Source organism: Gymnoscopelus microlampas (assembly GCF_963454915.1).
Source record: "Gymnoscopelus microlampas genome assembly, chromosome: 1".
NCBI lineage: Eukaryota > Metazoa > Chordata > Actinopteri > Myctophiformes > Myctophidae > Gymnoscopelus > Gymnoscopelus microlampas.
Window position 1 is genome coordinate 35,135,472 of NC_139962.1, and position 17,735 is coordinate 35,153,206.

At 41.3% G+C, this 17,735-nt stretch overlaps 1 protein-coding gene across 2 annotated transcripts in view; it reads left to right on the forward strand.

Annotated features, from left to right (window-relative positions):
* Positions 1–17,735, forward strand: part of dok4 (docking protein 4) — a 75,391-nt gene that overhangs the window by 23,315 nt on the left and 34,341 nt on the right. The window contains exons 2-3 of one of the 2 annotated variants that reach the window (XM_084057050.1): positions 1,617–1,747; positions 16,769–17,532. In XM_084057050.1, coding sequence (XP_083913176.1) covers positions 17,467–17,532 — 66 coding nt within the window. In that variant the 5' untranslated portion in view covers positions 1,617–1,747; positions 16,769–17,466. The remainder of the gene's footprint in view (positions 1–1,616; positions 1,748–16,768; positions 17,533–17,735) is intronic. The other variant, XM_084057049.1, reaches the window with a different exon arrangement.

Genomic DNA, 17,735 nt, shown 5'->3' on the forward strand with positions numbered 1-17,735 from the left:
TTGCCGATGGCAGGACATTTGAAGTTTTGAAATGGCACATCTGTATATATATACTGATGACATCGAGAATCTTCTCCACGTATGGGCAAAGAAGGGACAAGGAATGACAGATACAGAGATCTCCATATATGGGTATATCGGTTGGATTGCATTGCATGGCGGTGCAACGTAGGTGTGAGTGCGGCGTAGCGGCCCGAATCACTATTACTTTAAACTCACCGTCCATATCACAAAGAGTAGGGAGTTGGACAGATCAGCGGATCTCCAAAAATATTGATAAGTCTGAAAATCCCCATATATGGAGTACTCTGAAGTCATCAATATGACAGCATAGTACTGATGTTATGGCAGAGACTTGGTATTTGGGCATGCCTGACACGGTCCGACCGCCTGACTTCAAACTCTGTGCGCTTTTTGCAGACGACCCGAGGGAGTACCTTGCCTGGTCCGATTTTTCAGGCCGAATCAAGATCAGACACATTTTACCGCAAAGATGAAAGGATGTACTTAAGTACAATTTTTACATATTTTTACTTTACTTGAGTATTTCCAGTTTTCAGTACTTTCACTTCTACTCCACTACATCTCAGAGTCAAGTACCTTTACACCACTACAATTATTTGAGTTAGTTACTAGATATACTTTAGTTACTAGATATAAATTATGATGTTATGAAACATACATTAACCACTTTAGCCCTATTTTATACATAGGCTATTTGAAAATAGCCGATCTACAAGCTCACAACGCGTCGCATCGTGAGCTTGTAGATCTGCTATTTCTTTGTTAGTACTTTTACTTTTGGTACTTTAAGTAGATTTTGATGCCAACACTTTTTACACGTTTACTCAAGTAACATTTTGAACACAGGCCTACTCGTAACAGAGTATTTATACATTTCAGTATTGATACTTTTACTTAAGTAAAACATGCGCCGAGTACCTTTTCCACCACGGGATGAAAGAAACCCGGCTCTGTGCCGCTATAAGACTTCAGCACTGTGCACGTGTCACTGGGGCGAGCAGTGAACCGCAGCAGCCTGCAGGTGCTCTGTGCTCTGGCTGCAGACAGCAGACGGATCTGTCTTTCATCCAAACTATGACATCGGGCTCACGAAACGATATGCTGTAGCAGCGGTAATTACCCAGATGATTTAACAAAAATCATTACAAAACACCAGTACCACAGGAAAATGTTGTGAAATGAGGTGTTCGTGTTTTTCTGTTGAAGGCATTATTCGAGGTGCTTTCTGCTGGCCCCGAGGGTTAAAATTGCACTTCCAGGCCTGCATGCCATTTATAATGTATAATATGGCTTATTGTCTTTACTCAGAGATACGTAAAGCCCTTTGTAATTTTGTGATTCATAAATAAATAAAGTTATTATTATTATTATTATATCTAGACTATGTAGATCTATCTACATAGATAGATGGATGTTTAGATGGTGTAGTATTATCCATGCAGTAGTCGTGTGCACATCCTCAGTAAGCTGGATGCTGGATAAAGTACAGTACATGAATAGATGAGAAAACATATCTGCACACTGGAATTAAAGCTACCTTTTTTGTTAGCAACCCAAATGCATTATTTCAACCCCAAACCGGTCTTCCTCAGGCAAATCCTCTCCGTGCACAGTGCCAGAGCCTGTGGTGACGGTGCCAGGGTTTACCAGTCACTCATTCAGCCTGATACCTGCCTGGCTGCCAGCTCAATTGCCCTGTCGTCGGCTCTATTACACATTCAAGGTACACAGAGATATGAGACCATTCATTTAACGTGTAGAAAGATGAAGAGTTTTGGACAGAGAGAGAGAGAGAGAGAGAGAGAGAGAGAGAGAGAGAGAGAGAAAGAGAGAGAGAGAGAGAGTACCTGCTGTCTGTGTCTCTCTCTCTTTCTCTCTCACACACACGCACGCACGCACACACACACACACACACACACACACACACACACACACACAGACAGACAGACAGACAGACAGACAGACAGACAGACAGACAGACAGACAGACAGACAGACAGACAGACAGACAGACAGACAGACAGACAGACAGACAGACAGACAGACAGACAGACAGACAGACAGACACACACACACACACACACACACACACACACACACACACACACACACACACACACACACACACACACACACACACACACACACACACACACACACACACACACACACACACACACACACACACACACACACACACACACACACACACACACACACACACACACACACACACACACACACACTCTCGCTCTCTCTCTCTCTCTGTCTCTCTCTCTCTCTCTCTCTCTCAATCCCTGCCCTTGCTTTCTGCTATCTCTTGCGATAGTGTTTTTTCTCTGAGGGATGAGTGAGGTGAGTGGCACAGGGTTGAGGGGAAGGACAGAGGAGAAGAAAGGTGGCAGTCATGAAGGAGTAGAAGTCGATTGAGTCAGCTTGATTTCATGACTCACTACTCTAGAGATGAGAGGAAAGGTGTGTGTGTGTGTGTGTGTGTGTGTGTGTGTGTGTGTGTGTGTGTGTGTATGTGTGTGTGTGTGTGTGTGTGTGTGTGTGTGTGTGTGTGTGTGTGTGTGTGTGTGTGTGTGTGTGTGTGTGTGTGTGTGTGTGTGTGTGTGCGCGACGTGCGTGTGTGCGTGCTCGTGTGCACATGTATCCCTATGGGTCCGTGTGTGTGTGTGTGTGTGTGTGTGTGTGTGTGTGTGTGTGGTGATAACCCTAGTAGATGTGTGTGCTTTAGCGTGCAATGACATTGACCTGAATGATGTTTCGATGTCCAACAGTGTCAAACTGGATAATGGTCAAAACCTCTATATCTCTCTCTCTCTCTCGCTCTCCCTCTCTGTATCTCTCGTCTCTCTGGTCTCTCTCTCTCTCTCTCTCTCTCTCTCTCTCTCTCTCTCTCTCTCTCCCTCTCTCTCTTACATTAGTGTGGGGGACATAGTGGTCATTTACCAGAAAAAAAGAGACAGCAGTGACACAATTTTCAGAAATTTGATGGGGTGGGATTATTTTAAAACATCATTAAATCAGTTTTTGTACCTCAGTGAACTCCCACTTTCTATCAGGGGAAAGTACTGCACTATATATTTAATTAGAGCTTTTCATGCCAATTATTTGTGCTGTTATGGTTATTGAAAAAGACACACTCCTACACTAGCTTCTACAGTGCTGCCACTTTTCTTGAAAAAGAGCTAAATCTTGTCTGCTTCACCCAAAGATTTTAAGGAACATACTCTCACATAAGACAATATCGATAATATTAATTATGTTAGAGAACATAAAACCAAAGATTTTAAGGAATGTGCCAAAATGGTAATGGCTGTATGTTCAAACACAATGCATAAGAAGCAGCAGTAGATGAGACTGTGCTGACATCACATACTGTACTGTAGCAGTGCCTGCTCTGTTGCCAGTGAAAGTTCAGCCGGAACAGCAGTAGTAACGCATTTTACAAACTGCTCAACCTCCTTGAAATCCCTTTACATCTCAGCTAAAAGAACCTACAGTACCTCTTGCACTATCAGCTTGCTGACTGAGGACAGGGCTGGGACTTTCTGCCATTTCTAAGAATGACATGACATTTTCCTCTGCATCCTTACCTGGAGATATCAAATGGAACTCAGTGTTTTGCTACTGTATCTATTTTTTTAATTTTATTTAGAGTAGCCAATTATTTTTTATCAAATGCATTTAAGTGTGTATAACTAATTGCCTTTCATTTAGCCATGTTTGAAGAAGGCATTGATGCTCCACTAACCACTTCAGCAACACTGATGACTGTGTTTCAGTACGTCTCGTCCAGTATTCATGCTCAGAGTGCTAATGTGCGTGTGTACCTGCTGTTGGGAACTGATTTAATCCTGTGACTTTTGGAAGAAACCAATAATGTAATGCAGCTTGAATGGACATGACCTCTGTGGCCTACCGGCCTTGTCTACTTTTTTGCTTTGTGTGTGTTCTTATGGTGTTTTTTCTAACATGTGTGTATGCATGTGTGAGCGCACAAATGTGTGTTTTCTGTTGAAGGACCTGTAGCCCTGTGCGACCCACCAAACCTTATAAACTGGCTGGTCTTGTATACACACCGGGAAGGAAACGGCATGCAACACAATGAGAGGGGGATTATCAATGAAAAAGCAAGTGCCACATGGCCGCTGCTGTCATTATTGCCAGTATTGCCATGGCAACACTTCTTTTCAAGCAAGTATTGCCTGGCATTATTACTTTTTTTAACTGACTGCAGCAATCATATATTTATCTGTGATATATTGGAAAACAAATCGGCTTCAACGCCTCAAACGCCTCCCAGGCGATGGGAAGCAATCAAATCAACATCCTCCCAGACAAAGGGAATGCCCTTCAGCCCTGCACTTCACAACGGGCGCACTGTGTTGCAAACTGATCAACTACCTCCTGGCGACTGCAGACCATCTCACTAAATAAATACTTCCTTATTATTATCACCAAGCGGACAGGTCACTCACGGCATGTGTCCCCATTATATCCTCAGAAAATAAATCACTTTTTTTGGTCCGGTCTTCAAGTCGGTCATTGTCTCTCTCTCTGGTGGTTATAAGACCCGGCTGTTCTGTTTTCATATTATGCTGCTGCTATCCTATTGAAATGGATCAGGGATGAGCAGCTAGTTAATTAATTTTGTATTGATTTGTAATTTTGTATGAATTTGTGATCGATTTGTTTAAATGAGTTATTTCGGCAGTGAATTGGAATGCGCTGTGTTGAAACTTCTTTGGCTGTTAAAGCCTGATTCGCGTCATTGAAAGTAGCAGATCTACAAGCTCACACACATGTAATGCCATGGCATATTGTACTGTGATGTATCTCGACGACACTGCAAATGAGGGCAACCTCAATGTCTTTCGAGAATAAATAAAGTTTTGAATGAATATTGTGAGCTTGTAGCTTGATCTGCTACTTTCATGGTACAAGTAGCCGGTACAAGCAGTCTACTTGGCGTGCGTGCGTGCGTGTGTGCATGTGGGTGTTCGTGTGTTTCAAAGTGTAAAGGAGAGATGAGAGAGGGTGCACGTGTCTGCATGTGTGACTGTGTGTTTCAGGGGTCTGTGTGTGTACTGGATGTGTGTTTAGGATGAATGTTGCATGAGGCTGAAATAGATGTTATCTTCTTGTTATTGGATGCTTTGGGTTACCACCATGCACTGTAAAAATCCTGAGTGTTCCTTTAACTCTGAGAGTGTACAAATGGAACCAAAATGTGCTTCCAACTCTCTTTATTTTATTGTGTAGGGATAACAGCAGCTCTGCTGGCGGTTGTGTTTGTGTGTAACGTGAGAATGGTTTTGGTACACAGCCCAGAGGTGTGTGCTGTGCGCTTAATCTATTTCTTTTTTACTGGCCAGTTTGTTTTGCTTTTATTGCACAGAAACATATATAATTTTAAATAGGGGACAGCCTGCAGAAAGGGAAACAAAAAGATTTCACACACAGTTATGTGATTACAGGATTGTGTTTTCCACCAGAGGTACAGTATACAGTATATCAATACCCCCATTCAGTTCTATTTCTAAACACTAAACAGAATCCTGTTCATATTGATGTAGAGCATTGCTTTGGGGCCATTTGGGAGAGATCAACATACAGCATTTTCTACAGAATTCTATTGTTGGTGTTTTTTTCACTTGTTACTTTTGTCTGAAAGAGAGGGAGATTTGATACACTTATACATTGTGGGCTTTGTTTTTGCTTCCCCAAAGGACCTGCCATTGGCTAACGTTAGGAATAGCAAAGGAATTGAATAGAAATTGGGCATTACTGGAGCTGGATGGTCTTCTAATGAGGTTTGCTTTATAATGGTGGATGTCAGCTATGGAGGATGTTGTAGACAAAGGATTTTAGTTTTACAGTGAACCAAGTTCAAGTTTGTCTTATGAGCATACAGCAGTAGAGCTCAACCAATAATTTGATCTTGTAGGTCTTGTAGTAATGATTGGTGGTCATATACACCTATAACTGATGTTTTTTTCCCTCAGATATATTTGTAGCTCAAAAGAAAGGATGCTGCGTCTCATACGAAGGTGCTTTGTAGCACTGCCATCACCATGGTAACTCAGTTAATGTGAGAATGAAAACACCTTGTGTTGCATTGTAGCTAGGGTCTGGATTCAGTTTTAGGTTAGTTATAGATTAGCACATCTATTTTGGGAGTGACAAAGGCTTTTAGAGGCAGTTATTACTGTTTCATTCAAGTTCTATACAGATAATTTTCTTTATCTGCTTTACTGCAACTGAGCTGATTTACATATTCTTCCATTTCATGGTATGGGAATGCTGCACACGAAGAGTCTGATATGATCGTCTTGTTAAAACAGCAAACAATATTGGTTTAGAGTTGCTTTGGATTGACTCCTTGCACTGTGAGAGAATCATTCTGAAAGCTGATGGGATTATTCAGGATCATGAATACCATCCAGGCAATGCCACTGCTTTACACAGGGGGATGCATTGCCACTCCATCTATGCCATAATTCCTTCAATGGTGAGAGCATGAATACCAACCACGGCTAAATATGCATTGAATGGACGGGATGTGTAATTCAAATTTATTTTTTTGTCTTGTTTGCTCTCGTTGAATGTATCAGAGACATTTGAAATTCTTTGCATATGCCTGTATGTACACTGACGTAAAACAAACAGCCGTCATGGGATCTGCTTTAAAACGAATTAACCACTTAAACCGTATATACTTTGTTGACTGGAGTCCTCCAGGGCTTTCTACTAGGCCCCCCTCCTGTTTTCACTCTACGGTTCACTGGGGGTGGCGGTAGCTTAGTGGGTAGTTAGTTAGTCTGGTAATCAGAAGGTTCACCGGTTCACCTCCCAGCCCCGGGCAATGTGTCAAAGTTTCCTCGAGCAAGACCCTTAACTACCCCTCCGAGCGCTCATCATAACCAGCTGAGCAGCCATCAGCTGGGTGAAGCTGAAATTGAATTCCCCCCGTGGGACTATAAGGTCTAAAGTTCAAATAAAACGTATCGTTGTGAGCTTGTACATCTGTTGTTTTTGCCAAATGTAACGTAAATATATAGAATAAAGTGACTTAACCATTAAGACCTGAAGCCGATACTACAAATGTCTTCTAAATCCCAACAGTATTCTGAAAAACGTATGTTTCTGGTGCTCAAACGTTTTCATGTCAAGGTGCTATTTTTTAATAGCCAAAGTGTAAAATAATGCTTTTTTAGCTCAAATCAATAAATGACACGATGCGTTCCAGGTAGGGTTGTCCGATATTGGCTTTTTTACCGATAACCGATATACCGATATTGTCCAACTCTTAATTACCGATACCGATATCAACCGATACCGATATATGCAGGGATTATTGTGATTAGGGTAAGCTCAAATTTCATATCACACACACCATATACAGTAAGAACTCCTGTAACTTATTTATAAAGCGGTATCGCTTTTTTTCAAAAACCGATACCGATATTTTCCCGATATCAATTTTTATGCTAATATCGGCCGATAATATCGGGAGGCCGATAATATCGGACATCCCTAGTTCCAGGTCTTAATGGGTTAAGGTACATTTTCACCTTTCTCCTGTTTTATTCAGTTGCATCTGCACTTTCACTTTAGCAACTTGTACTGATAGAAAACAAGCTATTGTTCCTCATTGGCTCCCAAAGGTCGCTACACAGTAAAATCCTCACTGCTAATTTAAATTAACTCTATGGATTTTACTGTGTAGACCACAGCCTCTGTGTCCTAGGCCTACAGTATGCAATAGAGTAGAGCATGTGGATTGATGCTGGGAGAAGAGCTTATAGTTTGTAGAATTTGTTTTGCCAATCATACACACAAACACAAACATGCACATTTCTCTCTCACACTTTCTCTCTCTGAAAAGTGTATTGTTATCCTTGTGAGGACTTTCCTCATCTTGTTATCCTTGTGAGGACATTTTGGTTCCCACAAAGATAGCAGTAGGAGTACAAGCACATGCACACACTAACAGATTCTGCCCTTGATATCAAGCTTTTGTGCTGTATTGTATTATTGTACAGTATGTGTGCTGGTAGTGATATTATAGGGTATTGGCTGGGTATCAGCCAGCTCTCTGTATTCATGCATTCCACTTCAGTTTTATCTTTTGTCTTTCATCTTAATGCTAACAGAAGAAGTGAAAGCTGAACGTGTGTAGGTCAACAGTATGTAATTGAAAAGTATTTAAGTATAGTCCATTTGATTTAACAATAGCTGTGACCACGGTAAATGAGCTGTAATGATAAAAGAACATTTTTTCTTGTTGTGAGAGGTGACAGCTTGTCAGGGCACAGCCTGTCCTTCTCTCAGTCAATATGTGGTGCCACTGTGGACACTCCCAGACACGACCACACAAGAGACCACAAACACACACACACACACACACACACACACACACACACACACACACACACACACACACACACACACACACACACACACACACACACACACAGAGCACGTAAGAGTCTAAAATCAATGAGGAGACATGGGCAAATCAATGCTCTGCCCTTGTTATGAGTCCCATCCGGTTTTGAGAAGCACTATTTGCGTGTGTGTGTGTGTGTGTGTGTGTGTGTGTGTGTGTGTGTGTGTGTGTGTGTGTGTGTGTGTGTGTGTGTGTGTGTGTGTGTGTGTGTGTGTGTGTGTGTGTGTGTGTGTGTGTGTGTGTGTGTGTGTGTGTGTGTGTGTGTGTGTGTGTAGAGGGAGGGGGGGCTTTTTACATTGATCTTCCCTCACACCCCGCCAATCTCTGGCTACAGACAAGAGCTGGCAGGAGAGGAGAGGAGAGGAGAAATGCTCTCTCCAACTAGATTTCTTTCTAAATGTAGCCTCTAACATTTGATGGTTATAGTAAAGCAGTGTAACCATGGAAGTTCTGCTTATCTAAGCACAGTCCTTATGGCTCTTTTTATGTCCACACTGATCTCATTGGTTTCATTTCAGTGGACTTAATGGGATATCATCAAACCCAGCCAAAGTTATGATAGCATAATCAGTGGTACGTGAAGTTCTTCAACGCCATATAGTCCGCACGCACACACACACACACACACACACACACACACACACACACACACACACACACACACACACACACACACACACACACACACAGACACACAGACACACACACACACACACACACACACACACACGTGTGTGTGCGCGCACTAACACAAAATTAGCAATGTAGTCTGTTTTTGCTAAGCACTCTATCCATATTTTCTTTTACAGTGAAAATCCCATCAGAGAGTAGCCTACTGTAGTTGTCTGAGGTGATCGACTGGCTGGAAGTCACTTTTCAACAACAACCCAAATCACATCACGATTACCTTGTAAGACCTTAACCCATTAAGACCTGAGGTCGATTCTACAAAAGTTTTCTGATAAGCCTATGTTGCTATAATATGAGTGGTGCTCAAACCTTTTCATGTCAAGGACCACCCAAAATTGTAATGTATTTGGCCACGGACCCCCATCTCAAAATAATTTGTTCCAGCGACCCCCAGAAGCAAAGACTTGAGTAAAAAATGGGCCCTTTGAAAAATATATATATTCGAATATTTGCACAAATGTTCAAGATTTTTCAAAAATAGCATATCTGTAAGTTCATAGCGCGGCACTGAGTGCCGCGCTATGAACTTGCAGATCTGCTATTTTTGAATAGCCAAAGCATAAAATATGGATAAAGTGGTTGCACGGACGCGTTCCCAGTTTAACTGGAGTCTGTGGTAAAGTGCTACTGTAGAATCCTTGCCTGCGGAAAACATATTTTCCACCACTGGCCTATATAGGAACCTTCCTCCTACACAGTCTCATGTCTAGAGCTTTCCCACGGTCTGTTTCAATAAAGACATTGTATTATTTATACAGTAAGTAGATGATTCTTTCTGGAGAGCACCGCTGCTCTCTTGGGTGCAGAGTAAACAGGAATACATGTACCGGAGCAAACTTGGACAATTGGAGCTGTCATTCCTGCCTTGCAACCGCCTGCTCTATTAAAGAAAAAGCTCTGATTGTCCGAGTTGCTCCAATGCTTTCTTTTTACCTTCTATATTGTGTTCTTGCTCCCGAGATGCACTGGACCAGCCTGGTTTTGGCTCGAGGGGCTGTGGAACCTCCCTTTAAGCCATTAAGACCGGGAACGCATCTGTGTAACCATTATTTTACACTTTGGGCTGTTCAAAAATAGCAGATATACAAGCTCATAGCGTGGCATTCTTTTTTTTTAACAAATATCTTTATTAGCTTCACAGTTTTTACATGAAATCAGTTAGACATTTTGTATTTTTCCATTTTCTCCCTTTTCCCATCCCTCCCCCCATATTGTTATTGCTGTCACATTTTCCTTTTCAAAAAATAAAGACAAAAAAATCTGTAACAAATGCAGTGGAACAAAGAAATGTACCTGACAAAAACAACAAAACATGATTTAAAATTTTATATGGACAATGGAATGTAATTGAAAATAAATAATAGGTATAATTTAAAAAGAAATGTTCACAATAAAAGCAGGAAAAAATAAGGAAAAATGTTTTTTACAAAAATAAACACACAATATGAATTAATCAGATGCAAACGTGCCACACGCCCTTGTAAGCAACCCAGAATGCTATCATAAATCATAGCGTGGCATTCTTGTGATCTGGGGGTCTCTGGAACAAAATATTTTGAGATGGGGATCGGCGGCCAAATACATATCATTTTGGGGGTCCTTGACATGAAAGCTGTTTGAGCACCACTGATATAGCAACATATGTTTTATTATATATATATTTTTATACATATTATAAAACAGACATTTGTAGAATTCCACAGAAGCAATGATTTGAGTTAAAATGTTTGCTTAATTTTTCTTTTTTTTTCTTTAAAAAAAAAAAATAGCAGATCTACAAGCCATGAGCTTGTGTATTTACTAATTTTGAATAGCCAAAGAAATCTAAAAATGACACAGATTCTTTCCCGGTCTAAATGGGTTAAAGAAAAGGCTCCAATTGTCCGAGTTGCTCCAATGCTTTCTTTTTACCTTCTATAGTGTTCTTGCTCCTCCTGAGATGCACTGGACCAGCCTGATTTTGGCTCGAGGCGTGGTGGAACCTCCCTTTAATCAGGAATGTAGTCTGCATATTCTTCCTGTGTTTGCGTGGGTTTCCTCATGTTACTGCGATTTCCTCCCTCACCAAAGACATGCATGCTGTGATAGCAGGTACATGCTCCTGCCATTGCCCTTGACCAGGGTACTGGCATTAGGTGGTCCCTGGGCGCTGCACTATGGCTGCTCACAGCTCCTAAGTAGTTGGACAAATTTCCCCAAGAGGATAATGAAGTCTAATCTAACTTACAGTAGACACAATTTATTCATGAATTAACCCATTCAATCCGGGAACGCATCTGTGTCATTTTAGATTTCTTTGGCTATTCAAATATAGCGATGCCGCGATATGAGCTTGTTTATCTGCTATTTTTTTTACATTTGGATTTTTTTTGCAAATGTTTGTATATATATATTTTTTTTTAAAGCGAACATTTGTAACTCAAATCTTTACTCCTGGGGGGTCCCTGGAACAATATATTTTCAGATGGGGGGGTCCGCAGCCAAATACATATCATTTTGTGGGTCCATGACATGAAAGAGGTTTTCAACCTTTTTAACCCTAACCACTGAACCACTGACAAAAAACTGTTAGGATTTAGAAGACTTTTGTAGAATCCCCCAAAAATATATAGATTTGCACAAATGTTCAAGATTTTAATAAAATAGCAGATCTAGAAGCTTGTGCATCTGCTATAAAAAAAGAATGGTTATAGCTCAAATCTAAAATGACACAGATGCATTCCCGGATTGAATGGGTTAAAGATTTATATATTTGCTTAATAATCAACCTGATAGAGCAAGGACATGTTTTGATTGATTTTATTTTATTTTGTGATATCACATAAAAATATCACATCCCGACATACAGTCAAATAGCATTACGGAGGATAACACAATAAAGTCCAAGGGCTTATTTGTGGTCCTCTATACACATAAAAACAAAAAACATAACTCTACAACAGTAAATAAGCCTAGAAAACTAAACTGTATAAGAAATGTATGATCAATAAATGAAAACACTTCAATTCATGAATAAATAGTGTCTAGTCTAGTGTCTAGTGTCTAACCTACTGTACCGTAAGTTCATGTTAATAGTGGCATACTTTCAATAAAGTATGCCGTTCACTTTTGAATAAACACATTCAGAAAAAGAAATAAGGTTGAATTCAACACAGCTTTATCATTTCAGCATCATAGTTCCTCCATGTAAACAGAAATGTTCCGATTGAGTGTCAGTCAGTGATCTGGATGCCTCTATGTACTACAGTATGTGTGTATAGTAATGGGTGTATTTGCATGGTTGCGTTTGCACCTACATTATTTTGTGACGTTTGTTTATCAGCCTTTCATCGCGTAGCCACTTAATCCTGATTTAGTTTTGCGCCGGTTTCGCGTTCCAAAAATAGCAGGTCTACAATACTCACAACGCGTTGCAATGTGACACGTTGTGAGCTTGTAGATCTACTATTTCAATATTGCTCTGCATGATTGTTTCTCTGTCTCTCTCTCCTCTCCCCTTCTCTCTATTTCTTTTCTTTGTGAGTGTGTAATTGTGTGCTAGAGGGAGAAACGAAAGTTTGTGCTCATGCGCGTGTGTGCCCGCGTGTGTGTGTGCGCGCGCGCGCGCGCGTGTGTGTGTGTGTGTGTGCGCGCGCGCGCGTGCGTGCGTGCGTGCGTGCGTGCGTGTGTGCGTGTGTGTGTGTGTGTGTGCACGCATGCGTGTGTGTATATTAATGAGCCCCTTGTTAAAGTTTAATGTCTCTGTTCCCCGGTTGTCAGGGAGATTTACCACTGAGCCCGCTGGGAAATCTCTGCCCCACTGCACCCAGGATGAGGACACACATCACACACACATCCTATACAAAAAGACACACACACACACACACACACACACACACACACACACACACACGCACACGCACACGCACACGCACACGCACACACACACACACATAGAGGCTCGTGCATTAGCATACATGGAGCACGTATACGGTCATAGAATCAGAATCTATTCACCACTTTAATGTCTTTTTCATGACCATGTCTGACTGAATGAAGATCGCATGTGTCTGCGCTCTGGTGGAGCAGTGTGTAGCGTACATGTGTGTACATCCATACGTATATGTCTGCGTGTGTGTGTGTGTGTGTGTGTGTGTGTGTGTGTGTGTGTGTGTGTGTGTGTGTGTGTGTGTGTGTGTGTGTGTGTGTGTGTGTGTGTGTGTGTGTGTGTGTGTGTGTGTGTGTGTGTGTGTGTGTGTGTGTGTGTGTGTGCCGGTCCATGTGTGCCTGTACTGTACATGGACTTGCTCTTGCGAGAGCAAGCATTTCTTCTTCTCTCATCTGTCTGTGATCTACTGTGTCTGTCCGAGTTAACCCATTAAGACCGGGAAAGCATCTGACAAATTAGATTTTAACCACTTTAACCATTATTTTATACTTTGGCTATTTGAAAATAGCAGATCTATAAGCTCGAGTGCGAGTGCTGCGCTATGAGCTTGTAGATCTGGTATTTTAGAAAAATCGTGAAAATTTGTGCAAATCCTTGAATATAGATATTTTTTAAAGCGAACATTTGTAACTAAAATCTTTGCTTCTGGGGGGTCTCTGGAACAACATATTTTGAGATTGGGGTCCGTGGCCAAATACATGGGTGGTCCTTCACATGAAAAGGTTTGAGAACCACTGATTATAGCAAAATACGTTTTTTCAAAAAACAGTTTTACTGATTCTGAAGACATTTTGTAGAATCCCCAGAAGCAAAGATTTGAGTTGCAAATGTTCGCTTAAAAAAGATATATATTCAAAGATTGCAAAAATGTTTGTGATTTTTCTAAAATAAATTGCGCTATGAGCTTGTATATCTGCTATTTTTGAATAGCCAAAGTATAAGATAATGGATAGTGGTTCAAATCTAAAAGGACAGATGCTTTGTTGTGAGAGCGGTGTGATCATACAACAAAGTATAAATCAGGCTTCATCGTTAGAGACGTTCGCGGCTCACCCCATCTGACAACTTGCAGCCTTTGTGCATTTTCGGGGCATGTTTATTTTAATGATCAATCAATCAATTTTGTTCCGGCTTGGATCAATGGAACCAACGTAGCATACTTTAAGCTCCTATTCATCCGTCTCAGAATGGAAACTAATTTTTCAAGGTTTTAAAGAACAAATATGCCAGTGAATGACATTGACTGCAAAATGTAAACTGAGCTTTATTAAAGTATGCACTGCATACAATTATGTACACAAAATTAGTTGAAAACGGGACAAATCTCTGCTAATGGTGAGAAGTCAAAAGTAGACCGGTATGGTCCCTTACAGCATTGGTTCTCAAAGTGGGGACCCCCAGGGGTCCTTGGGGGGGGGGGGGGGTTACCAGGGGTACCCAGCAAAATTTGTTAATACAGCGTCACAATCATTTTAACCACTTTAACCATATTGTATACTTCTAGAAGCTCATAGGATGGCACAGAGTGCCTTGCTATGAGCTGCTATTTAGAAATATTTTTTAGATGGGGAGTTCCGCAGCCAAATATACTTTTGGGTGTCCTTGACATGAAAAAGTTTGAGAAGCACTGCCTTAATGTATATAATCTTGATTCCATCATGTAAGATGAAATTATGGCCATGTGATTTGTCTGTTCTGCCCTTTGTCATTTATATAATGGGAAAGAAAACCCAAACCCATTCTACCCAATGACCCGTAACTAATGGTCTATATGTCTAGATTGTTCCATAAAAGTAATGGATTGGGTGGGTACTCTTTATTGACCTATGATACTTGAATGCTTGCTTGGAATTGGCATCTGCTGTGCAAAAGTGGAATTTTGGCATTCTTATTGCCATGAAATACGATGAAAGGGGAAACAGGAAGAGATATGTATATTTAATATGACGATTTAATGGATACGGCCCACTTCATGTTTCTTTTTTTCTTCCTCTTATTGTTCAACACAGCCTATTAAAACATTTCCTCCTGCTAACAAATATGTTCCATCAAGGCAACATCAGATATAGCTCATATCCAGAAGTCATAGCACTCCATTCTTGTAAAATGCAAACAAAACAAAAACTTAAACGAAACTGGTTGTGTAGCCAATACTCTAGTATATTGCAATGTACATTGTACAACCATAATATGGTTGTAACAACATAAGTTATATAAAGCAAAAAAGCTCTCGCTCTCTCTCTCTCTCTTATCTTTTTCATAAAATCTATTGCTTATTCAGGAAGGCCTTTGTGTGAAGATGACAATAATACACAAGATGATGACAGAGATTGCAAACAGTTCTACCACTTCAATTATATTCAATTATAATTTTTGCAATGTTCATACATCGCCGTATTGTAAGTTTAGTTATTTCATTTCATTTTATTTTTGTATTTATTTTGTAGGCTACAATATGTTGACATTAACCCATTAAATTCGACAATTGCCCTCTAAATAGTAGTTCTCAAACCTTTTCATGTCAAGGTCTCCCAAATGTATATATTTGCCTGCAGACCCCCCATCTGAAAATGTGTGTCAAAAAACACTTTCAAGATTTATTTTTTAAATGTTCAAAATTAGCCGATGTACAAGCTGGCAACGTGGCATGAAGCGATGTACTGTGAGCTTGTAGATCTGCTATTTCTGAGAACCACTGTTCTGAACCACTGTTCTAAATCCTAAGAGTTTTCTTTAAAAAACGTATGTTGCTATACTGTAAATATATATAGCTAAAATCTATAGCTGGCCTAATATCCTTTATCTGGGATGGAGACAGGAGGTGGCTTGCCCTGCAGGGGAACACATGGACTTAGTGCTGTGTGTCTGGAGATGTTGTCCTTTCATTGACCACAGAGCAAAGGTTAAACATAATTTCCTGGTGACCTTCTATTTACAAGCTCGTTGTTAATGGACACTCCCTCCTGTGATATACAGGATGGAGACTGTGCATTACAGCTTAATGGAATGTCAGTCTACACAAACACACATAAACTCATACAGTATACACACACACACGCACAGACTGAGAAACACTCGTATATCCAGGCTGAACAGGAGGACTTAGACTCAGACTGTCACACACACACACACACACACACACACACACACACACACACACACACACACACACACACACACACACACACACGCACACACACACACACACACACACACACACACACACACACACACACACACACACACACAGGCACTCTCTCTCATGCCCTCTTATGCCCTATGTGTGCGTATAAGAGACATCACGCACGCACGCACGCATGCACGCACCCCCCCCCCCCCCCCACACACACACACACACACACACACACACACACACACACACACACATAGGCTGTATATTATACCTTAATGACATGTCACAAGCAGCCATCTTGCGTACTTGCCCTCAATAACAGTGTCTGCCGTTGCCATGAATAATGGAAATAATGTTGTGCTCAGGCACCGCCTAACTCTCCTCACACCTCAATGAATAATATATATATATATCTCCATTCCCCTCTCTCTCTCTCTCTCCCACTCTCTCTCTCTCCCTCCCTCTCTCTCCTTCCCTCTCTCTCTCTCTCTCTCTCTCTCTCTCTCTCTCTCTCTCTTGTCTTTCTCTCTCAGGGTCGGTGAAGAATGAGGGATGACCCATCAGAAGGAGAGAGGGAGTGAGGCAACTGGGACAGAGGAGTGATCCACGCATCACAGCAGACCCAGAAGCCCAAAAGAAAAGAGAGAGAGATAGAGAGAGAGAGGGTGTGTGGGTGGGGGGGGGGGGGGCGGATGAAAGAAAATGAGAGAAAGCGTAGGAATACATAAATAAAAATAACCAAAAAAAACTGAGAATATTAGTTAAATGAGGGGAGAGGGAAGGAGTTGAGAGAGCAGTGTAACGGGGGAACTCTTTCAAGAGAGTTCAGCAGTAATAGAGCGAGAGGAGAGAGAGGAAAGAGAGAGAAGCCCAGAGGTGAGAGGGTAAGCATTGATAGGTAAGGAGGGCAACGCCACAAAAAGGGTAGAGTGTGTCAGGGGAGCGATATTATAGATCCGGAGGCTGAAAGCCTATAAGCCAGGTGCCAGGTGATGGAGTGAGAGAGGAGTCAGAGAGGGAACAGGAGAATCTTTGAGTAAAAGTAAAGAAAAATCTCCAACGGACAGGGGGAGGGTAACAAGGGGGACTGAACAGCGGTAAGAGGAGAGAGACCGAGGGAGAAAGAGAGAGAGAGAGAGGGATAGAGAGGGAGAACAAGTGAGCGAGGGAAGGAAGCAGGGTTCTGGATGGTCTCCTCAGTGTCAGTCAGTAGGTCCCGCCCCTTCCAGAGATGGCCTCCAACTTCAACGACATCGTCAAGCAGGGCTACGTACGCATGCGCAGCCGCAAGCTGGGGGTGAGTGACGCCTTGTCTGTGTGCATGTTCTTAGCGATTGTTCTGTTGATTGGTGTTTCCATTCATCAAATATATTTTTATATTGTGCAAAAATAGCAGATCTACAAGCTTGTGGATCAGCTATTTTCGCTATTATAATCTTTTTTGTTTAAATTCCCCCCCAAAATGTGTTTTCTTTTTGTAAAATGGGTTATTTAACAAAA